General features: G+C 38.6%; 4 protein-coding genes across 4 annotated transcripts; 1 reads left to right on the forward strand and 3 right to left on the reverse strand.

Annotated features, from left to right (window-relative positions):
- Nucleotides 1-600: 600 nt before the first annotated feature.
- Nucleotides 601-1,648, reverse strand: LOC139948597 (uncharacterized). Its single transcript, XM_071946776.1, has one exon. It carries the CDS (start codon nt 1,621-1,623, stop codon nt 805-807), a length of 819 nt encoding a protein of 272 aa, XP_071802877.1. The 5' UTR covers nt 1,624-1,648; the 3' UTR covers nt 601-804.
- A 3,092-nt stretch (nt 1,649-4,740) lies between these two features.
- On the forward strand, nt 4,741-12,448 carry LOC139948599 (uncharacterized oxidoreductase TM_0325-like). Its single transcript, XM_071946777.1, has 9 exons — nt 4,741-4,866; nt 5,229-5,368; nt 7,391-7,483; nt 8,799-8,934; nt 9,273-9,313; nt 9,677-9,746; nt 11,015-11,051; nt 11,245-11,296; nt 12,281-12,448. The coding sequence occupies exons 1-9, from the start codon at nt 4,830-4,832 to the stop codon at nt 12,443-12,445; spliced, it is 771 nt and encodes a 256-aa protein (XP_071802878.1). The 5' UTR covers nt 4,741-4,829; the 3' UTR covers nt 12,446-12,448.
- A 756-nt stretch (nt 12,449-13,204) lies between these two features.
- LOC139948596 (coiled-coil domain-containing protein 89-like) lies at nt 13,205-26,765 on the reverse strand. Its single transcript, XM_071946775.1, has 7 exons — nt 26,403-26,765; nt 25,011-25,483; nt 23,895-23,992; nt 23,557-23,693; nt 22,560-22,642; nt 14,046-14,139; nt 13,205-13,341 (listed from the first exon to the last, which is right to left on the reverse strand). Exons 1-7 carry the CDS (start codon nt 26,469-26,471, stop codon nt 13,255-13,257), a joined length of 1,041 nt encoding a protein of 346 aa, XP_071802876.1. The 5' UTR covers nt 26,472-26,765; the 3' UTR covers nt 13,205-13,254.
- LOC139948732 (uncharacterized) lies at nt 14,188-21,349 on the reverse strand. The gene is made up of 2 exons (XM_071947023.1): nt 14,979-21,349; nt 14,188-14,647 (listed from the first exon to the last, which is right to left on the reverse strand). The coding sequence occupies exon 1, from the start codon at nt 21,347-21,349 to the stop codon at nt 15,350-15,352; it is 6,000 nt and encodes a 1,999-aa protein (XP_071803124.1). The 3' UTR covers nt 14,188-14,647; nt 14,979-15,349.
- Nucleotides 26,766-26,924: the final 159 nt, after the last annotated feature.

Below are 26,924 nucleotides of genomic sequence, written 5' to 3' on the forward strand. Positions count from 1 at the left end.
TGCATGTTCCATTCACAGAAAAGGTAAATAATGATGTAAAAACAGAAGGGCGCTTCATTCATACACACTGACATAAAAGTATAAAACAATCCGAGAGTAACATTCGTTGTCGGCCTCAGTTTTATTAAAATAGACGCACTTTTGAATTGCGTTTAAAAGTGTAAATAAATATAAAGAATTGAGGTTGAACAAACAACAATATTGATTAGATTGGGTGTGAATCAACGACCTCCTCATGAACGTGACAGCGCTCTACCAATGAAGCTATCTCGTTAGCCTTATGTTGATGGCTCCCTACGAACTGTGAAATCAACAAGACTAAGGGGGCCAACGACATCAATGGTCAATATGGTTCGGTTCTAAAATGAATTTGATTTTTCAAAGGAATCTTGAACACAGGTGTGTAAATTCATCAAAATTCAATCCCGTTTGACGGTTTAAAACTATATTTACATTAATACTATACTGAAAGAACAGTATGTCACTAAGCAAAAATGGTCCATGGCCTAGTTGTGAACGCATTGTGGGGTTTTACGTCACAAAATAAATTGACATTAAAAATCGCCCCAGCTGCAACTACACCATGAACAAAATTCTTGCAACATTTTGGGCAAATTATACCAAATTGTTTCACGCCGCATTACAGTGTTCAACTGGTATATGTTTGAGCTAACGGCATTGAAGTTGGGTTAACAATATTTTAAAACGCCATCAATATTAACATCTATTATACACTATTTAAACAACAAGACACTCCAAACCTGGAACTTCGTCAATGTTCAAATGTCTCTTTCAAAAGTGTTCCTAACGACATGACTCGCGTAGGCCAGCATTCGTCAAACCGGCAAAGTTAACAGATTCTAAAAGTTTTGTGAAATTACTATCATTTGACTGTTTTCCGCTGAGCACATCTGCCATGAATGTTATATAAAGCATAGCAAGACGTAGAGTTTCAATTCGTGAAAGTCTCTTCTCGTACGCAAAAGTTGGGACAGTTTTCCGGAGGATGTCAAAAGCTTCGTTCAAGTTGAACATCCTCCTTCGTTCTCTGACGTTTGCTGCCTTGCGTTGAGACGCTGTGGTGACTCTGCGTCGCGTCTTGGGCTTGGTGGGTTTTGAAGACACTGTGAGGAGCTGATAGCGACGAGAATCTGGAGTCTGGAGGTTGAATTGCACGTTGGGGAGTAGAGATGATAAAGTTGATTTGACAGCAGGGAGTTGATAACTGCAGGAAGGTTTGACGACTTGTGTGCAAGATTCAGTCCTTGATGTTTGAGATTGGTTAACATCGTAGATAATTGGTGTAGTGTAAGACATTGTCCAATCGATGTTTAAGTTTGTATCGCTGCTCTGCTGGGGTAGGCTTGCTGCATCAGGGCTAAATGGAACTTGCGGCAAGTTATCCATGTCAATAAAACCACTTAAATATGCCAAGTGATCATCTGGAGAATGGAAATTCTCAAAGACGTTGTTACTTAGTTCTGTATAGACTGGTGTTTGATCACTTTCCAATGTCTCTGATTCGTGGAAGGATGATGGAAGGGAGACAATGTTATTCGATTCCATGCTCAAGACAAGATCTAGTAAGGCTTCTTGGTCGGTATCCATCTCAACGAGAGACATCTCAAGATAAGGCAAGAAAGATAAGTCGTTCAAACGGCTACTATATGCTGATGCTTTCTTGTCAAATCACTCCGATTTCAACGCATATTAAAGTAACAAATTCGCCTGTTGGTCTCCCATCTGATCTTTTCCGAAACCTTATATATTTTATCTGACTAAACTCAGAGAAAGTCCAGCCAATCAGCGACAACAACGTCACGAATCACTGGCGGATTATAACTCTTTAAAAATGCCATTGGTTGAAAATCGGTGTTTCAACTTACACAAACAGTATAGGATACATGATTGAATTAATTAGAGGTAAGCAAGCTGCGCCTGGTGTTTTAGCACGTACCCTATATGTTAGCAAACTGCACATGTTAATAGAATGCGTTGATTAAGCAAAGCAACCGCATTACGCAAAGCCTGCGCCAAACAGAGCCACAACCAGATGGCGCGTGGCACTATTTGCAGACAAACATTGTCACACGTGTGGGCACGCGACACCCTGCCACAAAGTGGGAGGAGCTTCATGGTTTACACCCTTCCTTTTTACCCAGCATAAGACGAGATAATCCCACCCTTACTTCCCAAACCATCTCCCAAGGTCTGGTGCTTTCTCAACTTCAAAACTGCTGAACTTCCCCAAGAATCTAATACAACAGTCGTATGTCTGACACGCGTATCTCCTTAAACTTCTTAAGCCAAAACCCACTTGAAGCCAGTTGTGTCTCAAGATGTAACACAAGGACAAAAGTCTTGAGTCGTGGCAGAGCGTTAAGCTTACATCTACCATGGGGCGTCTTCGCAATGGGGGTTCACTTCGCTTTAATTTCGGGGTGAAAACAAGATAATATACGGCTTACTTTCTTCATTAGACTCAAGTACCACTTAGGATGTGTAAAACAACTTCCTCTGATTTTGTGCGGTGGTGTATCGCAACTGTTACTTGCAAGACGTTTTCGGTCAAAGCACGGAGGAAGGGAGTTCATGGTTAAAGGAACACGTTGCCTTGGATCGGTCGAGTTGGTCTTTGAAAAGCGTTTGTAACCGTTTGTTATAAAATGCATATGGTTTGAAAGATGTTGTAAAAAGGAAATACAATGATCCACGCAAATTTGCCTCGAAATTGCGTGGTTTTCCTTTTACTTTGCGAACTAACACGGTCGGCCATATGGGAGTCAAAAATGTGACTCCCATAAATGGCCGACCGTGTTAGTCGACGAGATAAAAGGAAAACCACGCAACTTCGAGTGATACTTGTGTGGATCATTATATTCTACTCTTAAAATATCTTTCTAACCATAGGCCCCCATATATGTAAAAACAACTGTTTGTTCGTGCCGAGGGCAAGATTTCATTGAATAAAGATAACTGGTAGGTCTATACCCTTTCGTTTTTATAAAGTTTACACACGTTCTAGTGCCATGCAAAGGCGTGAGTGTAAAAGAAATCATGGCGATTAGAAATCTCGACTCTTTGAAAGAGTGAATGAACTATAGCGGGTTAGGATAAGCATGGAGAAAGGACTTTCTCTATGGGGTAAGGCGGTGGGCAGTAATTGAGGCACTTAGTGAAAACCTAAGTCAAACAAGTCAAATATTAGCCACCCTTTAAAAGGGAGCTCAGAAATAAGAAGTTGTTAATGGGAGGTTGACTTTATTAACAACACACTATTTACAAAGTTTAAGAGCTTTTTAAACTGGTCGCGCGCGTAAGGCACTTACACTGTTTGAAATTGGGTCATTCTAATCGCATTACGGTCATTATTTTTCTTCCAAACTTTGTTTTGTGCTTCAAGTGCTCTACAATATATCCAAACACTTTGTAATGGTCGACTGGTAGGCGAAACTTTAGATACATCCTTTGCAAACACACCGATCTGTTTTCAAGGTGAGCTCCCAATATTAGCCACATTTCAAGCTATTGTGGTGGTCTATAAAGTCCTTCGTAAACACACAACGGACGCAGATGCTGTTAATAGCCAATAATGACAATTGTTATATTGGAAAAGTGTACCAAAGCGTGCAAGATGTTACACATAGGCGTCATGTGTGTATTGTCTGCACAATAACCCAATTCATCCCACTATATAAACACTAAGATTATACTCACGCAACAGGTTTCAACAAAGTCCTTGTTGGAAATAATGAAAAGCCATCAGGAGTAATGATGTGGGATATTAAAAAGCTACCAGTACATTTTAGTATTGATTATTCAATATATGGTTTGTTATTCATAATTCGACGATTCAAGGAGCGTTTTCAAAACCACGATAAGGGTTCAAACTCCGGCTTTTATGGTCTACCTGCTCGCGAAGCTCGTATCCGAAAACACACCGACGGGTCCCATACCAGAGGCAAAGCCCAATAAGATCTTCAAAAGGGGCCAGATTACCGAACTTTGAGACTTAAACATGGAAATTTGGTTATTGTCAAAAGACCAGTATTCTCACTTGGTATATCTCAACATATGCACAAAATAACCAAGCTGTGAATATTTCAACTCAATTGGTCGTCGAAGTTGCGAGAAAAATGCTTGCAGATGTTTCATTTCGAGACCTCATCAGCTGAGGTCTCGACTCGAATTCAATTGGGATATTTTAGTGAGAAATTAATTCTTTCTCAGAACCTACGTTACTGTAGAGGGAGCCTTACTTGCTCGTTACCAAGTAAGTTATTATGTTAACAATTATTTTCAGTAATTACCAATAGTGTCCGGTGCCTTTAAATGGTTAGCTACACTTAGAAAGGTTTTTGTCTTCGAAATAAAAATGTATGGGAACCATTCGTCACTCCCAAGACATGAAAACTAACATACAAAGTTATACAACAAACAAGTCTGTGTTTTTTGAATGTTTTTTTTTGTGTGTTTTTTATTTTTTAACTTGAGCACGCTTTTTGTTACTTTCATACTTTGTTCATGAAAAACTTCTCTTGCGGGAAAAAGAGTCACGGAGTTTGAACAATACTGTGAATGATATCATCATGGTCATTAAAATTTGAATACATTAAAATACGCCGTTCTTGTTTTTTATCGACTACCATGTGTATTTATTGCATTGGCAAAATTATGCTGGTTGTAAAAATGTGTATTAAGGACGCGGGCTGCATCTACTACAATGTTATGGTACCAGTAGCCAAACAATTATTTGGGTCGTCCATGATGGTAGACCTACTTCATGTCGTATAGTACAACCACACTGCTGCTTCACATGAGACAAGACAATGGCGTCATTCAACGGCAAAGTGGCTCTAATTACAGGTAAAAAAATACTGAATATCAACATCATGCTAAAAAATAAATAAATAACCTTATTCACAATCAACTATAGTACATCTCAGCAGTAAACAAAACATGTTGCTATATCATATTATGTGTTGATCGAGACATTTTTAGGGCCATGTCATACGAGGCAATTTCTACAGGCAAATTTGAGGTAACCAACTGGAGTGCATGATGAGTACTTTGCTTGCACCAGAGTAGTTTTCTAACATTGTCTTACGATCCGACAGAAACATATATTAAATTGTGAATGCTTTTTCTTTTTGAAGATTGCCTGGTAAATTGTCTCGTGTAAAGTGGCCCTTTACGTCTAATGTTTGTTGTGTTTGTACATGTAACAGGTGCGACGTGTAGTATTGGTGGCGCTACTGCGAGACGCCTAGCATCTATGGGATGTAGTCTTGCCCTAACAGGTAAAGATCAAGATGAGTTGATGGAACTAGCTAGGCAGTGTCAGAGACTTGGACTTTCAGACAAGAAGGTGATAACGACAATCCTTATAATTTATTACCTTTTTTTTAAGTTGAATATTTATTGTCAAAACAATATAAAATCAGAGCTTACAACTTAAAATGACAATTTCAATTGAATAAGTCAGCATCAACAAGAAGATGTGGGTTGAGCAGAGACACTGAACGAACACACAACATGCGAATGGAAAACTTGTTTTTTCCCCTTTTTGCGATATTTCAGAAGTTCAATACCAAAATGGCGAATATTAAAACAAAACTTTTAGTTATCTTTGGTTTAGAGACGGAAGTTAAACGAATCTAACAAGCATTTCCCTTACGCGAAAAGGAGAAATAATTATTCAGAGTCGAGATACTTAATCCTAAGAGCGAGGAAACAAAAATATTTTATTCATACCAATTATTTGGTAATAGAAGAATGATCGCCAATATTCCACGATTTTGCATGTTTTGAAAACTGATAGGATTTGAGGCATTGCATGGTGAGATATCTGTCACAGAGTGAAAGAAAAGTAGCGAAATTACTCCAGATCTAATGGTAATAGAGTAACATAATATAATTTGTGTATGGCCAGAGTACATGTACAGTACTTTAAATTTGTCGTGTAAGATAACAAGTTTTTATTTTTGAGTGGCCAAACCGCGCCTCAAAATTCCTTAAACTTGGTGAGCCATCTGATTTTATGCAAAGAGTAATGTGACTTCAACATAGGTTTTGATTGGTGAAGTGAAGGGTTATTTTGAACAATGAATATTCATGAGCAGGCTTGAGCGAGCAGGGATAAAAAGTTCAGGGGGAATACAAATACAATTCCTAAGTTTCTTTTCTGTTTGGGAGGGTGTGTAGACCCTATGGGAATATAATATATATTTTTGGCATTCGACATCAGAGCTTCTTGAGGAGAGGATGTGAATCCAGCCCAGAAGATATAAATTGCGATCCTTAGGAGAGAGGGCATAGCCAGCCTTAGGCAGTGAGAACTAGTGAGAGTTCAAGTCAATAATAGTTTTGAGTGGAGTGTCGCTTGCTAATAAATATTTTATATGTGGCGATTTTGAGAAGAACTTCGAGAAAGCCAGGATTTGCCAGTATTCCTGTAAGTTAACTTTTATAGTAATTGTTGTTAAATTTAAAGTGGAACTCTGCATTTATTGCACAGTTTTATAAAATTTATTTTATTTATTGTCACAGGAAGAAAGTTGTCCAACCGTTTAAACAATGCAATGAGTATGTGATTTAATATCCCAGACGGGCGAGTTAGCCCACCGAATTTAAAATTGTGTTTCTCTATTTTTGCGGTATTTAATAATGGGCCCCGAGTAGAACAAAGGCTTTGAGAAATAAGTTGATATTCTTTTTCTTATGATATTGTGAGATGACTTGTTGTAAATAGACTGAGTAGTTAGAATGGTGTTCAGTATGTATTTATGTACAGGGCTTGTGCCTTGGGAAAAGCGTACTTGAGAAGAGGAAGGTGGACAGAGATCTCACCCCGTTTACACGAGGACGGAACCTCCCCCCCCCCCCTAATAAGTCAGAGGAAGGCAGTACCGAGTAACATTAATGAGAGAGCTTGTAAATATTGTAGAAAGTAAAATGTAAATAAATTTGTAAATATAAATGAGAAGCGTCACCATAGTTTTCTTGTGCATGTGTGTGTGTGTGTCGAGGGGGTAGGTGTATAGACAACTGAAGGTCTATACTTGGGTGAAGTCCTGGGTATGTGACAGATTTGGTTTGCGGTAACACCATGTGTGTATCAACTTGCAGTTATTAAATATTGGTCTCAACGTTTCGACAGCTTGCTCTAGTCATCAGGAGACTCCCGAACCCCAGAACATGCTCCGCGGTAGTAGAATAAAGCAAGACAGTTCTCTAAGAACAAATTCTACCTGGCAAGTAGATACATACATGGTGTTACCGCAAACCAAATATATATTAATTTTAATGTAAACCATATCAATTAAGTGTGATTCTCGCAAAGTCAAATATCGTTCTCTTATTTGCACTTTTAATAACTCCCTTCAAACAGATTCTGCTTTTAGCTGGTGATTTGACCGATGACAAAAACGTAGAAGAAGTTGTGAAACGGACTGTGGACAAATTTACAAGACTTGATGTATTGGTGAGTACTGGTTCGACACTGGACACCTTTGGTAATTGTCAAAGACCAGTCTTCTCACTTGGTGTATCTCAACATAAAACACAAACTAACAAATCTGTGAAAAATTGAACTCAATTGGTCATCCAAGTTGCAAGATAATAATGGAAGAAAAAACACCCTTGTCACATGAGTTTGTGCTTTCAGATGCTTGAAATCTAATACTGAGGTCTCGAAATCAATTCAAATATTTTAGAGGAAATTACTTCTTTCTCGAAAACTACGTTACTTCGTGCAGAGGGAGTCGTTTCTCACAATTTGTTATACACCGATGTGTGTTAGCACTGTATACTCAGTACTTTCCCAAGTCCTGTGAAAAAAAAAAATCACAGGCATTTTACTCGGGTGGGATTCGAACCCACGACCCTTGCAATTCTAGAGCAGTGTCTTACCAACTAGACTACCGAGGTTGCCCGGCAGAAAAAAAAATATTGCATAATTAAAGCCATTGGACACTTTCGGAACAGAATAACTTACAGGGTTTACAGAAAATAATGGTGAAAGACTTCTATTGAAATAGTATTCAATGAAATGCTTTACTTTTTGAGAAAACATTAAAACAATATCAATTCTCGATATCGAGAATTACAGATTTATTTTAAACACATGTCATGACACGGCGAAACGTGGAGAAACAAGGGTGGGTTTCCCGTTTTTTTTTTCTCCCGACTCCGATGACCAATTGAGCCTAAAATTCCACAGGTTTGTTTTTTTATACCAGTTGTGATATACGAAGTGTGGGCCTTGGATAATACTGTTAACCGAAAGTGTCCAGTGGCTTTAAAGGCAGTGGACACTATTGGTAATTACTCAAAATAATGTTTTAGCATAAAACCTTTCTTGGGAGACGAGTAATGGGGAGAGGTTTATAGTATAAAACATTGTGAAAAAACGTCTCCCTCTGAAGTGCCATAGTTTTCGAGAAAGAAGTAATTATCCACGAATTTGATTTCGAGACCTCAGATTTAGAACTTGAGGTCTCGAAATCAAGCATCTAAACGCACACAATTTCTTGTGACAAGGGTTATTTTTCTTTCATTATTAACTCGCAAGTTCGATGACCGATTGAGCTCAAATTTTCACAAGTTTGTTATTTTATGCATATGTTGAGATACACCAACTGTGAAGGTTAGTCTTGGTCAATTACTAATAGTAATTAATAGTATCCACTGCCTTTAAGCTTCAAATTAACACTAATCAGACAAATGAAGCTTTTCTTTCAGTAGTTTGAATGTTTACTATGATGATTTTGTTGTCTTTCATTGTTGTGTTCATTTAGGTGAACAATTTATCATGGGGAGGAATGCATCAGGATAAAACACCAGGTCATCTGTTTGATGCGATGATGCAAATCAATGTCAGAGCAGTGTTCTATCTAACTAAACTGTCTGTCAAACATCTCAAACAAACTAAAGGTAACAAATATTTCAAATATATACTAATAACAAAAAATTGTAACAAATTTATATTGAGTAGATTTTGTTAAGACTCTCTATTAATTCATGCAAATGATTAATCAAATAATAAAAAAACTGACTGGGTGAATTAAAAAAGATTTAGGGGTGGACAAAGCAAAATTTACTAGAGCAGGATTTGAACCAACGCCTCCAGATTAATGTGACAGGGCTCTTCAGACTATAAGCTCCTCTAGCCCTATATGTTGGCAGTCTAGTTTCTCATTAGCATGTCAAGTTAATGCATATATGGTGCTAAATTAACCAGAGCTAATTGTTGTCTTCTACTGTCTTTCCAGGTTGTATTATAAATAACTACAATGATCAAAGTTTAACAACAGTAAGTTACTAAGGAGTTATCCTCCCTTTTATTTCAGTACTGTGTAACACTCAACAGTCCACAAATAGGAAGACAAGTCTTATGAAAATCCTAACAATATACAAGAACCGTGAAAGCAAACTCCTGCTGACACTGATGGAAATAGTTCCTATCCCTTCTCTAAACAATGCAATCATGCAATGTTTCTCTCAACATGTCAACATGGTTTGTTTTTGTACAGATCTGTAACCCTTCTCTAAACATGTCAACATGGTTTGTTTTTTGTACAGATCTGTAACCCTTCTCTAAACATGTCAACATGGTTTGTTTTTGTACAGATCTGTAACCCTTCTCTAAACATGTTTACATGGTTGTTTCTTTTAGAGCTCTGAAAAACTTGTTTATGGCATGGTCAGGACAACACTGGATCAGTTTATGAGAAGTTTAGCGCATGGTAAGTAACATTTATTTAAATTTAGAACGTTCCACGGTAAGACTTGTGTGCATAGAGCTTCTTGAACAAGTGGCTTGTACACAAATATTGACTGCTTCGAGTGCTATGGTTAAAACTACGACTCCTGAGGTGATCCCCGGAGCGTCCTATTTCCCCAAGGCGCATACAAGGGAAAATGGACTCCGTCCGGGAATCAACGAGGGAGTCATAGTTTTAACCAAAGCACAAGTTAAAGCAGTCAATATTTGTTTTATAAAACCCCAACAGATCATTTTAGTAAATGTAATGTTCGTATGCGCGTTTCAGATACACAGATGCACAATTGATTGGGTTCGAGGTGGGTAAAAAGTAGCTGGGTACTGCACGCCGTGTAATAGTCTTTGGACTATCACACGGCAAACGATGCACTATCATACAGCAAACAATTCACTATCACACGGCCGTCTAGTAAAACTAAGACATATCATGTTACGCGCTCTAAACGAATGAAAAGGCGAATATTTATAATGGGTGTTATAATACACGATATGAAGAAGTTGGGCTAACAAAGCAAGTCTTTCAAGAAAATATTGATAAAAACAAAATGATTTGAATATCAGAAACTTTACTGGAACAATTACATTACTACAAAATCTGTTACTTTTGTGTGTAATTTGTCGCTTGCTGAACTTTTGGATGAGGTTAGGCTGTTTGTATGTTAGCCTTAAAAATGATACATTAACACTATACAGCTGAACAGTCAAAAGACAATACTATCTTCTCAGTGCCCAATTTCATAAAAGTGCTTAAAGCAGGTTGAAGTATAAAAAAAATATTATATAGAATATTATTCTTAAAAGCCATTGGACACTTTCAGTAAACATTATTGTCCAAGTCCCACACTTCGTGTATCACAACTTATATATAAAATAACAAACCTGTGAACATTTTGGCTCAATCAGTCATCAGAGTTGGGAGAAAATAATGGGAAAACCTACCCTTGTTTCCGCACTAATGCCGTGTCATGACATGTGTTAAAAACAAATCCGTAAATCTTGATATCGAGAATTGATATTGTTTTAGTGTTTTCTCAAAAAGTAAAGCATTTCATGGAATAGTTTCAAGAGAAGTCTTTCACCATTACCTTCTGTAAACCCTAAAAGTTATTTGTAAATCTGTGAACTTTTAATTTTGTTTCTGTTCCGAAAGTGTCCAATGGCTACAAGTGACTGACATTGATAGTTCAATCTCAAATCAAAAACTAAGACATTACTGTTTCCTTTTTTCAGATCTTGCCAAACATGAAGTTCGAGTAAACTCTGTAAAGTAAGTGTGTTTTATCTTAAACTATTCTAAAACTGTTCCTGATCATTGGAACACACGACTTCAGGATCTATTTTCTTAAGAATAACACTTGTAGATTAACTCATTAACCAATTTAATAATTAACGATTAATGAAGCCAAACCAGAAAATTGTAAACCTGTTTGAAAATGAAATAATGATTGGTTTTTTTACAGCCCTGGTATGTCAACTGAATTGGACGCAAGTCATTCTTTCATTCTACCTACTGTAAGTACACAATTGAAATATTTATTTTCACTTCCAAATGTTACTCTTATATCTACCCCTTTAATCCCCTAGAACCAAAGACAAACTCATTGAACTTTTGTTCGGTAATTGCAAACTGACCTGTTACCATCAACATTGACCTTTGCTCAACAACTTAACATTTACTGCTAGTGGTATAATAACTGCAGATTCGATAAATATTTAACTTCACAAATTTACTGGTAGAAGAGTAAAGGATTCAAAAAGATTCACATCATGAAATTAAATGCACTTGACACTAGTGGTAATTACTCAAAGTAATTATTATCCCGACGGTCGGGAACCAATTGCAGGTGCATGATTTCTCAGTTGTGACCTGAGCACATTTTGTCTGCACTGTGCAGACAGTCTGATGTGGGCGCAAGAAAATTGTAAGTCGACCTGAGGCCAGCTTAAGGAACAACAATGTCCCAAACGTCCCAAAGCCCCCCCACCCCCCCCCCCATTACTATTATTTAGGGGGTTTTGTCTATTTACAGGACTACATTCATAAACAATCATAACATTTAGAGAAAATAGACATTAATGATAATTGTTTAAGACCAGTCTTCTATCTAGGTGTATCTCAACCGATGCATAAAATAACAAATCTGTGAAAATTTGAGCTTGATTGGTCGTCACAGTTGCGTGATAACTATGAAAGAAAAAAATACCCTTGTCACACTAAGTTGTGTGCTTTCAGATGCTTGATTTTGAAACCTCAAATTCTAAATTGAGGTCTAAAAATCAAATTCATGGAAAATAATTTCTTTCTAAAAAACTACGTCACTTCAGTGGTCGTCGTTTTTCATAATGTTTGATACTATCCACCTCTCCCCATTACTCGTTACCAAGCGAGGTTTTATGTTGATAATTATTTTGAGTAATTACCAATTGTGTCCACTGCCTTGAAGTATCTGTCTGAAACCCTGATTCAATCTTTGTGTATGTGATTTCTTAATCTAGATAGTGAAAGGGAACAAGGACTATCCGCTGAGTAAGCACAGTAAAGACAAAGACGTAGCTGCAGCTATTGCCTTCCTAGCGTCACATGATGCAGATATGGTTACAGGGCAACTCATGTCTATAGACGGTGGGAGAAGTATACGACCTGGTACTCCAATGAACTGACTTGGGTTTTAATGTATACGACCCAGTAATCCAATGATCTGACTTGGGACTAAATCTAGTACTCAAATTAACTGACTTGGGTCTAAATGTATATGACCTCCAATGTACTGACTTGAGTCTAAACCTAGTACTACACTGAACTGACTTGGCTCTAAATCTAGTACTCTAATGAATTGACTTGGGTCTAAATCTAGTACTCAAATGGGCCGACTTGGGTCCAAGTCTAGTACAGTACTTCAATGGACTGATTTGGGTCTAAATCTAGTACTCCAATGGACCAACTTGGGACTAAATAAGGGCTAAGTTTTAATGGCATTTTTATCAAAGAAATAGTAATTTTGAGGTTTATTGTAAGAACAAAAAGTTGGAGTAGTTGATGAGCTACAGTTGAAAGGATTACATGCTCTCTGGACAAAACATGTCTACGGGCAAATACAACCCCATCAAGGCCTCAAATACAGAAAATAAATGCAGCAGACTTTTATTTATGCTGGTATCCTATGTCTATGTCAGTTCCTATACACAGTTAATAAACCTACAATACCATTTAGTTATGTTGGATCATTAGTTTTGATGAGAGTTGTCATTTAATAGACCATATCAAATATGATGTTACCTTTCAATTACCTGCCCACAACATGGCGTCTGTGAGCATGTGCATGGGTATGCCGTAGAAATCAAACAGAGAACACTGTGTGCTGCTTGCTCCATTGATGTACACATTTAGAAGCGCAAACAGCCTGCTCTACGATATGGCAACTTCATTGCAACAAAGTGGTTATTCCATATGGTTGATACCTTTGTTTCTGCTAGGAGACCAGATTCCTGAGTTGGGCATTCAGAGACCGCTCTTTGGAAAGGAGACTACTACTGTGCTTTTTGTAAGCTTCGTATTCCTGTGAAAAAAACAAATGAAGGAAACAAATACCAAGTATTAATTTTGTTTTTTACCCACACACTGATGTGTGTTAGCACTGTATACTAAGTAATTTACTGAGTCCTGTGAAACAAAATATCACAGGCATATTACTCAGGTGGGATTCGAACCCACGACCCTTGCAATTCTAGAGCAGTGTCATACCAACTAGACTAAGGAGGTTGCCCGGTGGCTGTAGGCAGTTCGAATCAAGTGTTTTGGCAGCGGTAACCGCATGAATCCCACCCGAGTATAAACATGCCTACGATATTTTTTCACAGGACTTGGGAAAGTACACACATCGGGGTATGAGTAAAAGCTAAAATGAATATTCTGCATCCACGATGCAAATTTAACATCTCTTACGTACCAAGTATTTTGTAATACTGTGTTTTAAGTCATCATATGAGTGTAAGGTACTTCTGTAGAAGCTGAATTTGTACAGATCTTTGCATCTTTTAAGTAGTACTGAGACGCACCTTGTACTGGGTAAACTAATTCATTACATGAATGCATTGAGTACATAAACGTATTGAGCATGTTGAGTTACATAATATATCTTTTTAATTATGTACATGTTTCAATTGACAAACCATATCAACATTTATTTGCGCATGTTCCAATCATATTTTTACTGCACTCACATGTATGAATATGACACAAATTACTTTGAAATCATCTTACCATAGTCAGTTTGTTTAAAGTACATTGAGCTTGTTCTTTTTCATCTTTTAAGCGAATAACTTGCAGATTTGTTGAGACTTGGGCTGCTTCACGTCTTGAAAATAAAATAATGAATTAATTGTTAAATTGTTTTCATATATTTCTTAATATGGTTATATCTTAAAGGCAGTGGACACTATTAGTAATTACTCAAAATAATTGTAAGCATAAAAACTTTCTTGGTAACAAGCAATGGAGAGCTGTGGATAGTATAATTATTGTGAGAAACTCTCTAGTTTTCGAGAAAGAAGTAATTTTCCACAAAAATATTTAAATTTGATTTTGAGATCCCGAAATCGAACATCTGAAAGCACACAACTTTGAGTGACAAGAGTGTTTTTTCTTCCACTACTATCTCGCATCTTTGACGACCAATTGATTTTCACAGGTTTGTTATTATAGTGGTCCAGCTCAAAGTTCAAATCAACACACAATTTGTTGTTTGCTAATATCAGTTTATTGGATCCAGCTTCTCAATTCCAACACAAAACATCTACTTCCAAACTTCTGTAATCTCTATGAAATCGTGAAACCGTAAACCGCAAACCGCATAAACCGATTAGCTGTAATAAACCACAAATAAATAACACTTATAAATATATTGTTTAACAAGAAATAAATAAACTTTGGAACAAATTAACTGTTTTAAATCATTAATCCTTGCAGTGTGAAAGGGTGAACACAATTGGAAAAACAATAAAATGTAGTACAATTGAAATTTGGAAAATCTACTACTGTGAATACTTGCACAAAATCCTAAAATGAGCTTCCAAAGTACATCAAAATTTACTGATTAAAGGTCTCTCAAATCTCTGGAATGACAGTATCAAATATAAATAAGCACAGTATATTCCACATTTACTAAAATGAAACAAAGCAAAAGATTTAACTCACCAAAAGTAACAGCACAAATTGCCACACTGTCTGCCTGGCCACTATAGACTTAACACATATGTTCACTGTATGAACTCCTGTAGGCTAGTGAGCCACACCTTACCATGCTATAGCACTGCCAGAGGTCAATGTTCACTCAAGCAGGCACAAACTGATTTGCATAAGCCTGCAACTCTTAAACTTTACAAAAACTCTGCTGGGCCTAGAATTTGGTCCTTACATCCCCGCCCCTCAATTGTGGCTCTACACAATGAAATAAAACATTAATATAAGACCAAATTTAAAACAAAGTCCAAAATAGTTCAATAATGTCCAAATCGAGTTCAAAATGTTCACTGACTTGCGAAACTTTTAGACAGTTCATTGAGAATCTAGCCATCACAGTCGGCTTCCAGAATTAAGCAAAGCTTCTGCACTGGTCGTTCCATCAATGAAGTGGCTGTTTTCACTTTAACCATACGTACCAGACCCTTGGAGTCCTCCTTAGTACTAACGACTCTTCCCAAGGCCCATGATCCTCTAGGTGCGTTGTCAATTAGCAGGACGATGTCACCAATCGAGACATTCCGTCTTGGTTTCAGCCACTTCTGACGCTCTTGAAGGAGAGGTAGATATTCAGACACCCATCTTTTCCAAAATAGGTCAACAAGGTACTGGACTCTCCGCCATCGTTTGCGTGCATAACAATCATCCTTGGAGAATTCACCCGGAGGAGCACCTGTATTGTGAGCTAGCAACAAGTCGTTTGGCGTCAGTGCTCGCAAGTCATCCGATTGTGTTGAAGAAGCAGTAATTGGACGGCTATTCAGGACGGCTTCCACTTCACATAGCAACGTGTGTAGGCCTCCATCGTCAAGTCGGTGCTTAAGCTCATACAACAGTCCATACATTATCTTTCTCACCGAACGAATTAATCTCTCCCACACTCCCCCGAAGTGAGATCCTGTAGGAGGGTTGAATTCCCACTTGATGCCTTTATCACACAGGGTATCTCTTATACTGGATTGCTTAAGCTTAGCTAGCTCCTGACGTAACTCCTTCTCTGCTCCCACCAGATTTGTGCCATTATCTGACCTGATAAACTTCACCATTCCTCGTCGGGCCACAAACCTTCGAATTGCGTTTACGGCAGAATCAGTGTCGAGCGAGGAAGCTACTTCAAGGTGAACTGCACGAGAAGAAAGACATGTAAATATTACTCCATACCGTTTCACTGCTGCTCTGCCACGTTTCACCATCAGCGGCCCAAAGTAATCCATGCCTGTGTTAGTGAATGGAGGCTGGTTAGCTTCAAGACGCTCAGTTGGTAGGTTTGCCATCATTTGCTCGACTGGCCTGCTCTGATACTTCCTACAGGTCACACATCTGTATGCAATCTTCTTGGAGGCGCCAGTTGCTCCAAGTATCCAGTACTTTCTTCTCACATGTGCAAGCATCGCATTTTTCCCTAGGTGACCTACATCTCTATGTGCCTCGTAGAGTAGCAACATTGACACCGGTGAATCCTTTGGTAGAATTATTTGATGTCTTGCGCTGAACTGAAGAAAGACTGCTCTGTCAATTCGTCCTCCAACTCTCATGATTCCATCTACTAATATCGGACTTAGCTTGTAGACAGGGCTAGATTTAGCAACACTTTGATTTGCTCCCTTAGTGCCTTGTAGACAACTCAGCTCATCTGAAAAGGCCTTTCCTTGAACATACTTAACCAAAGCAACCTCAGCGGCCTCGAGCATGTCAGGAGTCAGGTGAACTACAGGAACCATTTTGTCATCACGCTTGGTGTCATTTCGCTGTGTCTTAAGTTGTAAGAATTTGCGCTTGGCAAACAACACCCATGCCATCACTCGTCTAAGTTGGTTCCAGCTGGAGTATTTGGTCAGCAACCTGTCGTATATTGAGGATGATTCATCAGCGACGACTGCACCACTCACTGCTTTGACTTCTGGGTCATCAACATCACTTTGAATCATAGCCTGGCTCGGCCAATGTTCTTCATTTTTCCATAAGAACTCGGGACCTTTCAGCCAGCGTTGATTACTCAAGAAATTGTTGACCCGTAGCCCCCTCGAGGCATCATCCGCTGGGTTGACCTTTGTCTCTATATATCTCCACTGACTAACATTAGAACCTTCCCTGATCACTTGCACTCTGTTGGCTACGAATGTGTGGAGACGGGTCGCATCATTGGAGATGTATTTCAGAACTGCAGTACTATCTGTCCAGAAAAATGTGTCGTGTATCTGATCATCCAACTCATCCTCCAGCATCTTGTTTATGCGAACTGCCACGGTCGCTGCTGTCAACTCCATTCGTGGCACAGTCACCTTTTTTAGAGGAGCGACTCTAGACCTTGCCCCCAGAAAGGAGCAGTGAATATGTCCCTTAGTAGTTACCTGACGTAGATAGGACACAACCCCATAACCACAATCGCTAGCATCACTGAAGTTGTGTATCTGACGTTCGGCAGCCTCAAACTTCAACGGCTTATAGCATCTCGGTACCATCATTTCTTCAAGCTTTGGAAGATCCGTCAACCATTGATTCCAAACACGCAAGTCATTTCCTGTAACTTCGGCATCCCACTCGATATTCTCCTTACACAACTTCTGCAGCAGGTTTTTGACTGGTAGAATGACAGGACAAGCAAATCCCAAAGGATCATAAACTGAGCTTACGATTGACAAGATGTTCCTTCTCGTAGGATCCTTGGTCGTCACTGAAATCTTAAAGCCCAACGAATCCGATTTCACATCCCAGCTAACACCCAATGCTCTTTCACGAGGCATCTGTTGAAAGGAGTGATTCACATCTAGCTTGGGCCTTTTAGTAGAGTCACTTGCAGGCACGGCTTGCATCACAGCGTCGTCATTGCTGATCCATTTGGTTAGATTAAACCCTCCTTTCTTACAAAGTGCTGTCAGTTTGGTGATCAGATCAACTGCATCTTCTGTGGACTTGACCGACTTCAAGCAGTCATCAACATAGAAATTTCTAAAAATCGTCTCTGCTGCTACAGTGTTGCCTTTGTCGGTATCGATCAGTGCTGTGAGCCTTAAGGCGTAGTTTGAGCACGATGGAGATGACACAGCACCAAAGAGATGAACCTTCATTCGATAGGGTGTAGGCTCCTTACTTAAATCTCCATTCGGCCACCAATAAAAACGCAAATAGTTCCTCTCCTGCTTGGGGACGTGAACTTGGTAGAACATCGACTCAATATCACCCATTATGGCCACACTTTCCTGTCTAAATCTCAGCAAGACACCGATAAGATGATTCGTCAAGTTCGGACCAGGAAGAAGGAGATCATTCAGTGCAACTCCATTATAACTGGCTGTACAATCAAAAACAACTCTAACCTTGTTGGGTTTTCTAGGATGATATACGCCGTGATGGGGTATGTACCAAACTCGTCCATCTTGCGTGTCTACCTCAGCTGCGGGCACTTCTTCAGCATATCCTTTGTCCAGGACGTTCGATATGAAGAGATTGTAATCATGGTGGAACTTTTGATTCCCCTTCAACTTCCTCTCCAGGCTTATAAGACGCTTCAATGCCATAGCAGAATTGTCGGGCAGACGTACATCTTTCTTGAAGGGCAGACTAATTTGGTAGTGACCTTCGACAAACTTACATGAGCCGCCAACCTTCTCCATGAATGACTTGTCTTCGTGGGACCATTCCCGTTTGTCATCGATCGTACGTTCTGGAAAGTCGTAGTTGAGGCTTTCTCTTATTAACATGTTGAGCTTCTTGATCTCCTCGTACCTTTTAGCAGCAACATCCACAAAATTCACAGAGAATGGTTGACAATTCCGAACTGACCTCACAACATTCCAAGCGATCCATCCAAGTGCTGTCTTTGTTGCATGAGGGCTACCCCGCGGTCCCGTTCTAACTTCCAACGGTGAGTACGCATCAGGAACATTGTTACCAATCAATAGGTCGATGCCAGCATTGATTTGTGGCATATAGACATCTTTCAAGTGTTTCCAGTGAGAAACATCATCGTGAGTAGGTATGTGATGTCGCTTAACAGGAAGTTTATCCTTGGTGTAGACCCTCGGAATATTGACTTTGACTGTAGAACTACCATTTAAACACCGTACTTCTAAGCCTTCAATCAAGTAAGTATCCATGTTGTGCGGCTCTCCCATGGTGTCCAGTCTAATGTGCATTCGTCTGCCCACGCCACATAACTTCTTCATCAGAGATTCACTGCAGAATGACACGCTACTTCCAGGATCCAGGAATGCATAAGTTACAACATCATTTAACCCATGAGCAAGCCTCACACGAACTGGGACGATAGCCATCGTACATTGGTTCTCATTTTCGTTGTCACATGCTACGTTGGTATACTCACAACCGATGTTACTCCCAGGCACGGCACTTGAATCCCTCACGTTTCTTGAAAACTGTGCAGGCCTTGAAGTATCATTCTGATTTATGTGAAGAAGAGTAGGGTGTCGACCCTTGCAAACATCACACGTAGCCTTCCTGTTGCATGTCCTCTTCATGTGCCCCATCTTAAGACAACCAAAACAAAGACGCCGCTTTCTCAGAAACTCGATGCGCTCACTCCAAGGTTGTTCTCGCAATTTGGAGCATCCTATCAACAAATGTGAACCACCACAAGACCAACACACCTTGTCAACATCCTTAGCGGTATTGAGATCCGTAGTTTCACTTGTTGCCATGGTGATTTTAGGCCTGGTGTCACAACGATTGGCGGGTTTCTTCTGGCTTGTGGTTGACAAAGCATCTCTACCATAAACAGGGTCGTTAACCTTCTTGGACTCGAACCTGACAAATTCTACTAGATGATGAAACTTTACCATTTCTCCTTTGTACTTGCACTGCTGCACACGAGACCTCCATCTGTCATGATAATTGTAAGGTAGCTTCATCACCATGGACTTGATGTTCTCACTATGCTCCAAGTACTGCAAACTACCAACGCATTTGACGGCACTCTCACACTCCTGAAGAAAGATTGCAAAACCATCGAGAGCCTTCGGGTTATCTGCCTTGATTTGCGGCCATGAAGCAGCTTTCTTGATGAATGCATTAGCTATCACCTCCGGATTTCCATATCGTTCTGTCAGCTCCTTGACGGCTGCTGCGTAGCCAGTAGGGCCATCCAGATAACTGTATCCAGTAACTATTTGGTGTGCCTCGCCTGTAGTAAACTGCTCGAGGTAATAAAGCCGCTCATCGTCAGTGTCACACAACTTAGCAATTCTGGCGCTAAACATCCTCATAAAGCGCTTATACTCAATCGCCTCACCGCTGAATCTTTCCATCTCGATTTTTGGTCGTTGCAAATGCCTAATCATCTCATTCACGGATTGACCACCCACGTCATCTTTAATCACTGCTACCCCATCTTGGTGGCTCGTGGGCTGTACATCCTCATTGACAGAATCTTGACGTTGTCTACCTGTGGACTGACGAGGCTGTGCAACACCATCAACGATTTGTTGTACACCACTGACATCAGGGACTTCTTGTCGAGGCTGACTTGCCGGTTGCTGTAACAGTGGAGTACCGGCGGTCTTAGGCTCAGGTTTTGGAGGCGGTTTATTTAGAGCAGCAACGTCATATTGATCTAAGAATTTCTCGAAGGAGTCCATCCAATGAGCTGCAGTCTCCGAGGCTTTCTCTGAACTTGGCCTTTCACCATCCCCTGTAGCATCTTTGAATATGTCAGGTTTGGTTTCTTTTACGGCTGCACCGGCGTTCAATTCAGATCCCCCATCCGAGGCCCTTGTAACTTCACTACAATTTCTGCTTGTCTTTTCTAACTTCTCCAAGACCTTACACTTCGCCTCGGCCACAGCAACTTCAGTCTTAATCTCAATTTCTTCTTCTAGTTGTTTCAACTTCATCTTTTCAATCTCAAGAGCTTGCATCGCTTTCAAAGCCTTCTGGCGTGTGAGTAGCTCTACTTTCTTCTGCTCTTCTTCAATGAGTAACTGGGATGCTTTTGACCGTTTTGATGATCTAGAAGATTTTGACGACATTGGAGCTTCTTGCTTGACCAACCAATCTTGAATCTTTTGGTTTACGTTTGAAAGCCAGACCTCCTTATCCGTGTACCAATCCTCCTCAAATTGTAGACGTTCAACGTCACTCAGCCACTGGCAGTAATCATCATAACATTTCATGAACTCCTCAAAGACATCCATCCATTCCTTATATGCGTCCTTTGTTTCATCAAGAGACGGATTGGTTCCCAACTTGTCTCGAAGGGAATCAGACTTCAATTTAGCAGCTCTCCAAGCCTCTCCTAATCGCTTGTATTTGAACTCTTTATTATAGGCAGCACCTTTCTGTGTAGCTTTCTTCTTACGTTTAGACGTCATTGTCAATGCCAAATTACAACTGTCTTTTTGCTAATGCTATAGTGGTCCAGCTCAAAGTTCAAATCAACACACAATTTGTTGTTTGCTAATATCAGTTTATTGGATCCAGCTTCTCAATTCCAACACAAAACATCTACTTCCAAACTTCTGTAATCTCTATGAAATCGTGAAACCGTAAACCGCAAACCGCATAAACCGATTAGCTGTAATAAACCACAAATAAATAACACTTATAAATATATTGTTTAACAAGAAATAAATAAACTTTGGAACAAATTAACTGTTTTAAATCATTAATCCTTGCAGTGTGAAAGGGTGAACACAATTGGAAAAACAATAAAATGTAGTACAATTGAAATTTGGAAAATCTACTACTGTGAATACTTGCACAAAATCCTAAAATGAGCTTCCAAAGTACATCAAAATTTACTGATTAAAGGTCTCTCAAATCTCTGGAATGACAGTATCAAATATAAATAAGCACAGTATATTCCACATTTACTAAAATGAAACAAAGCAAAAGATTTAACTCACCAAAAGTAACAGCACAAATTGCCACACTGTCTGCCTGGCCACTATAGACTTAACACATATGTTCACTGTATGAACTCCTGTAGGCTAGTGAGCCACACCTTACCATGCTATAGCACTGCCAGAGGTCAATGTTCACTCAAGCAGGCACAAACTGATTTGCATAAGCCTGCAACTCTTAAACTTTACAAAAACTCTGCTGGGCCTAGAATTTGGTCCTTACAGTTATTTTGTACATATGTTGAGATACACTAAGTGAGAAGACTGGTCTTTGACAATTACCAAAGGTGTCCAGTGTCTTTAAGGTAGGGTGATAGATTGGTATTCGTCGTCGTAATGGTGATTTATAGGCATAACTCAGAAAGTGCATGTGAAAGTTGTATTAAATACATATTGTCTACTTGCTGAGAAAATAGCAAAACAAATATTATTAAATTTGTTCACAAGAACGTTGAAGCCATCGAAGCTCACCAACAGCATTCATATACAGACACAAACCCTTGGAAATCTAAGAAAGGATTCATGCATGAATCATTTAATCAGATTTATTAAAAATAATAATACAAATAATTCATATAGCGCTCTACGGAGAACAGAGCGCTTTACATGAGACTCGGACAAAAAGAAAAACAAGCGAACTAGGATGGGGTTGGGGAACAGAATTGTCTTGAAAACTTACTCAAATTTGTCCTCCATTCGTTGCACTTCTCTCTCAGCTGAAGCTACCTTTGATTGAAGCTCTTTCATTTCTCTCTGTTTATCCTACAGTGGGAATTCATTTTAAGAAATCAAATGAATATAATACTTAAGTCCACGCAGGAAGAATAATCCTTAAAGACACTGGACACATTTGATAATTGTCAAAGACCAGTCTTCTCACTTAGTGTATCTCAACACATGCATAAAATAACAAACTTGTGAAAATTTGTGCTCATTTGGTCGTCAAAGTTGCGCGATAACTATGAAAGAAAAAACACCATTGTCACACAAAGTTGTGTGCTTTCAGATGCTTGATTTCGATACCTCAAAATCTAATTCTGACAACATAGTGTGGAAATTTACATACAAAGTCACACAACGCCCAGTCATTAATGTTCAATCTTCCTACAATACTTTGTTGCATTAACCAATCACAGCTCGACCCAATTGCAAAGAGCTGCTTAAAGCCATTGGACCCTTTCGCTACAGAAAAAAAGTTCACAGATTTACAAATAACTTACAGGGTTTATAGAAGTTAGTGGTGAAATACTTCTCGTGAAATATTTTTCCATAAAATGCTTTACTTTTTGAGAAAACAGTAAAACAATATCTACGGATATATTTTAAACACATGTCATGACACGGCGAAACGTGCGGATACAAGGGTGGGTTTTCCCGTTATTTTCTCCTGACTCCGATGACCAATTAAGCCCGAAAGTTTCACAGGTTTGTTATTTGATATAGAAGTTGTGATACATTGTTTACCGAAAGGGTCCAATGGCTTTAAGCAGAAAATACTGCTTAAAATATCCCTGCTTAGCAATAATTAGCAGGATACTAGTGAACAAATGTTACATGTGACATAGTTTTTGGGCTGATTAACCTTATTCTGGTAAGCATAATTGTGTTTTGCTTATTTTTGTTTTTGAGTCTATAAAATTGGGCCCTGGTTTTATTGTTGGCGTTTCTGCGTTTACCTGTACCAGCTTTCCCCGATGCATAGCAAGTTCTAACATCTCGTCTTTCTCCTTCCTTAGTTTCTCCAGTTTCAGAGTGCTGTTGGTGTCAACATTTTTAAGATTCTCGGATTGTTGTTTAAGTTGAGACTGGGCAGCTAAATAATATAGATTAATATAAAAAATATTGGGTTTAAAAAAGTAAATAGACAAAATATTGAGTTTTCTTTTCTTCTTTATCAGTTTCATATTTGAGGTTACCTCACAGGATACAAGAAATGCATTTAACCTTTTAAACATTACAAAATATATTACTCTGCACAGTTGATTTCAACTGAAAATGAAATGTAAAATGTTACCATTTAAATTTCTTTTTGAATCATGAAGTTGTTTCTCAAGCAGCCTGATTCTATCTCCTTGTGATTGTTCTTTCTCTTGACTTTCACTCTTGAGTCGACTGCAACAAGACAAATTACAAACATTTACATACATTTTAGGGCAGGGTTGGTTCTTGTGATTGATTTAGCCGTGTAGCACATGTTTGTTGTACAAGGCTGTGTACTCCCCAGGGAGATGGAATGGCCCAATGACCAGGGTCTGATTTCACAAAGAGTTAGGACCTAGTCCTTAACTAACTTAGGACTAGTATTAGGAGATATCAAAAAGGTATGGCTAGTCCCAAGTTAGGGCTAGTTACTCGTCCTAACTCGATATAAGACTAGTCTTAACTCTTTGTGAAATCCACCTGAGGGGTAATAATTTGAAGCGCTTTGGGACGCCCTTCAATCATGAAAAGCGCATCCTAAAAACTAACTTTTTTTTATTACATGCACATTTCTTCTAGCTGGTTCCAATTTGTAATTCCAATAATATACAGGGTTTCATTTCACTAGTCATTTAGCTTGTTCACATAAGTCCCTATTTCAAATGAGTAAGAGATTTTTTTTTTAAATGGAACTAGCCAGCCAGACCACGAGGAGTGTATTTTGTAGTCCTCAGGTGTTTTAACTGACATTTGGCAAGCGGTCCACCATTAAGGGAGAATGCTGCAGTACTTATAATCGGAACATCTTACAAACAGAAAATTAAGGTTTTAAAAATTTGTATTTACTGCACACTCTTTGAATATATCTTTAATGTCACCGTGGTCAAGTCGTTAGACTGCAGGACTTGCAATCCCAAGCTAACCACTGATTTCACAATGACTAGAGCAAATATTGTCGTCTAATTATTGAACCACAATTTCTTGATTTGTATAATTCATAATCATAGACGTTAAACCAATGTTAGTATGAGAGAGATTGGCTGTTGCCAGCTTGGTGTTTATATCCCTTTGTGGGAGTTCCCTTCATGGGAAGATCATTCTTGAAAACAAACAAATATGTCTAGTTGGGATCCTCCTGACAGGATGGAAGGTTACGATCATTACAACTGTGATATTTCATGCTTGGCTAAATTTACAACAATATTCTTACCTGATGACTTGATTTAATTCCTTGCATTGATCCTTGAGACTCAAGACATGTTTTTGGAGTGAATCTATCTGTTCATCTTTTTTTCTCAATGAAGCTGAGAATAGATTAGTGTTTTCACTCCTCAGGTGGGCATTTTCCTTCACCAGCTCCTCATTCTTGTGTTTATAATCATCTTTAATCCGAATCATTTCCTCGTGATTCTCAGCTAGTTCAAAGAATCTCTGATCCAACATACTAGATTTCTTGATCTCTGTCTCAATAATCTCTTGAGCTTGACTTCGGAATGTTTCCAATTCTTGATTGACGCGTTTCAAGGTTTGTGATTCAATCAAAGCTTCATCAGCTCTCTGCTTCAGTATGCAAATTAGCGCTGATTGTTCATCAATCCGAGATCGTAGCATTGCAGACTCAGATTTGTCGTCCTTGGACAACTTTTTCAGTTTGTCAAGATTTTCCTTCATTTCATCAACGTCCTGCAGATAAAAATGAAATCATAAATGAAACAATGTCACTTTTTTTTTAAAGTAAATTTTCACAATCAATCCCAATCACATTCATTCCTTGTTTCCTTATGCCATCCCATTCTATATTTTCAATTTGAGGCTGATGAGGTTGAATTGTTATATGTGATTTTAATAAGTTGACTTTAAGTTTATGTCATAAGTAAGACTGTTCAGTTAAGAATTACTCCAAGAACTATGAGTTTTCGTTCCACTTCCGTCTCCCATAATGTCGATAGCCAAATGAAACCTCATAGTTCAAGGAGTAGTTGAGAATTAGGCCTAGTCTAGTTAAGAAAATAATTCAAATCAATATTCAAGTTTGACTAAATATTATAAATCCAGCAGATGATTCTATGATGCACGCATTTATTAAGATTGATCCATATTAAATAAAAAGGCATTTTTACCACTGCCACATAGTGAAATAGGGCATAGCTCAAGCGCGGCAATAGAACTGTTCCTACCAATGCGCCGACACGATCCACATTATTTTTCCACCAAATACATAATATTCTTCTCTAATCTTTTGATTATTTAAATTAATCAATCTTTTTTACTATACCTATTACTAGTTAAGGATAACTTTCCGTATGGCGCCACCACAATTATTTTTACAAAAAGGGATATCTCATTGAGGAAAATAAGATACTAATTTAACTATTTCATATCAAATAAAAAAGTGGTGGCGCCATACTTTTCCTTAGTTTATTTATTAATATTAATATAATATCAACAACAAAAATAGGCATACCATTCTGTCAATGGAACTGCCTGACTGGCCGTTACTAATACTAGTAGTAGTAGTTCTGAACTGTGGCTCTTTTATTTTTAATTTTATTTTTATCAATTTTATTTTTATCAAATCAAAAGAAAGACGATTGAAACCAACCTGATGACTAGCAGAAATCATCATCTTCAGTTCTGAAGACTTTCTTCCTCCACTACTTGAAGACGCCATCTTGACTGTCAGTGTCACTCAAAAACAACTAAAGACCCCTTCTAAACTTTAAGTTAATTTTTAATTCCATTATTTTGATTTGGTTCGTTTTTATCGTTGACAAGGCAACCAGTTTTGAGGCAGGATCAGTAAGTGATTTACGAAACAGGCTCAGTCACGGAGTCAGTGAATATCAAAGTATTCAAAATATAGACAAAGTTTCGTTTTTTATAACGACACAGTTGGGAACTTTTTAAAGTTCTTGAAGTAACTTGAACAAGTCACAAGAGTGTAAACAAATCACACGGCGTTGGATTGTTTACACACTTTAGTCCGTTAGATTTCGTTACCAGAATCCAACGACTTTAAGGAGCGCAACATGAAAAATAGAGGGCGCTATTACTTATTTATCATATTTTTTTTTAGGGGGGGCGCATATTATAAAGCTGGCGGTCAATCCACAAACACATTCTA

This window comes from Asterias amurensis, chromosome 16 (assembly GCF_032118995.1).
Source record: "Asterias amurensis chromosome 16, ASM3211899v1".
Classification (NCBI taxonomy): Eukaryota; Metazoa; Echinodermata; class Asteroidea; order Forcipulatida; family Asteriidae; genus Asterias; species Asterias amurensis.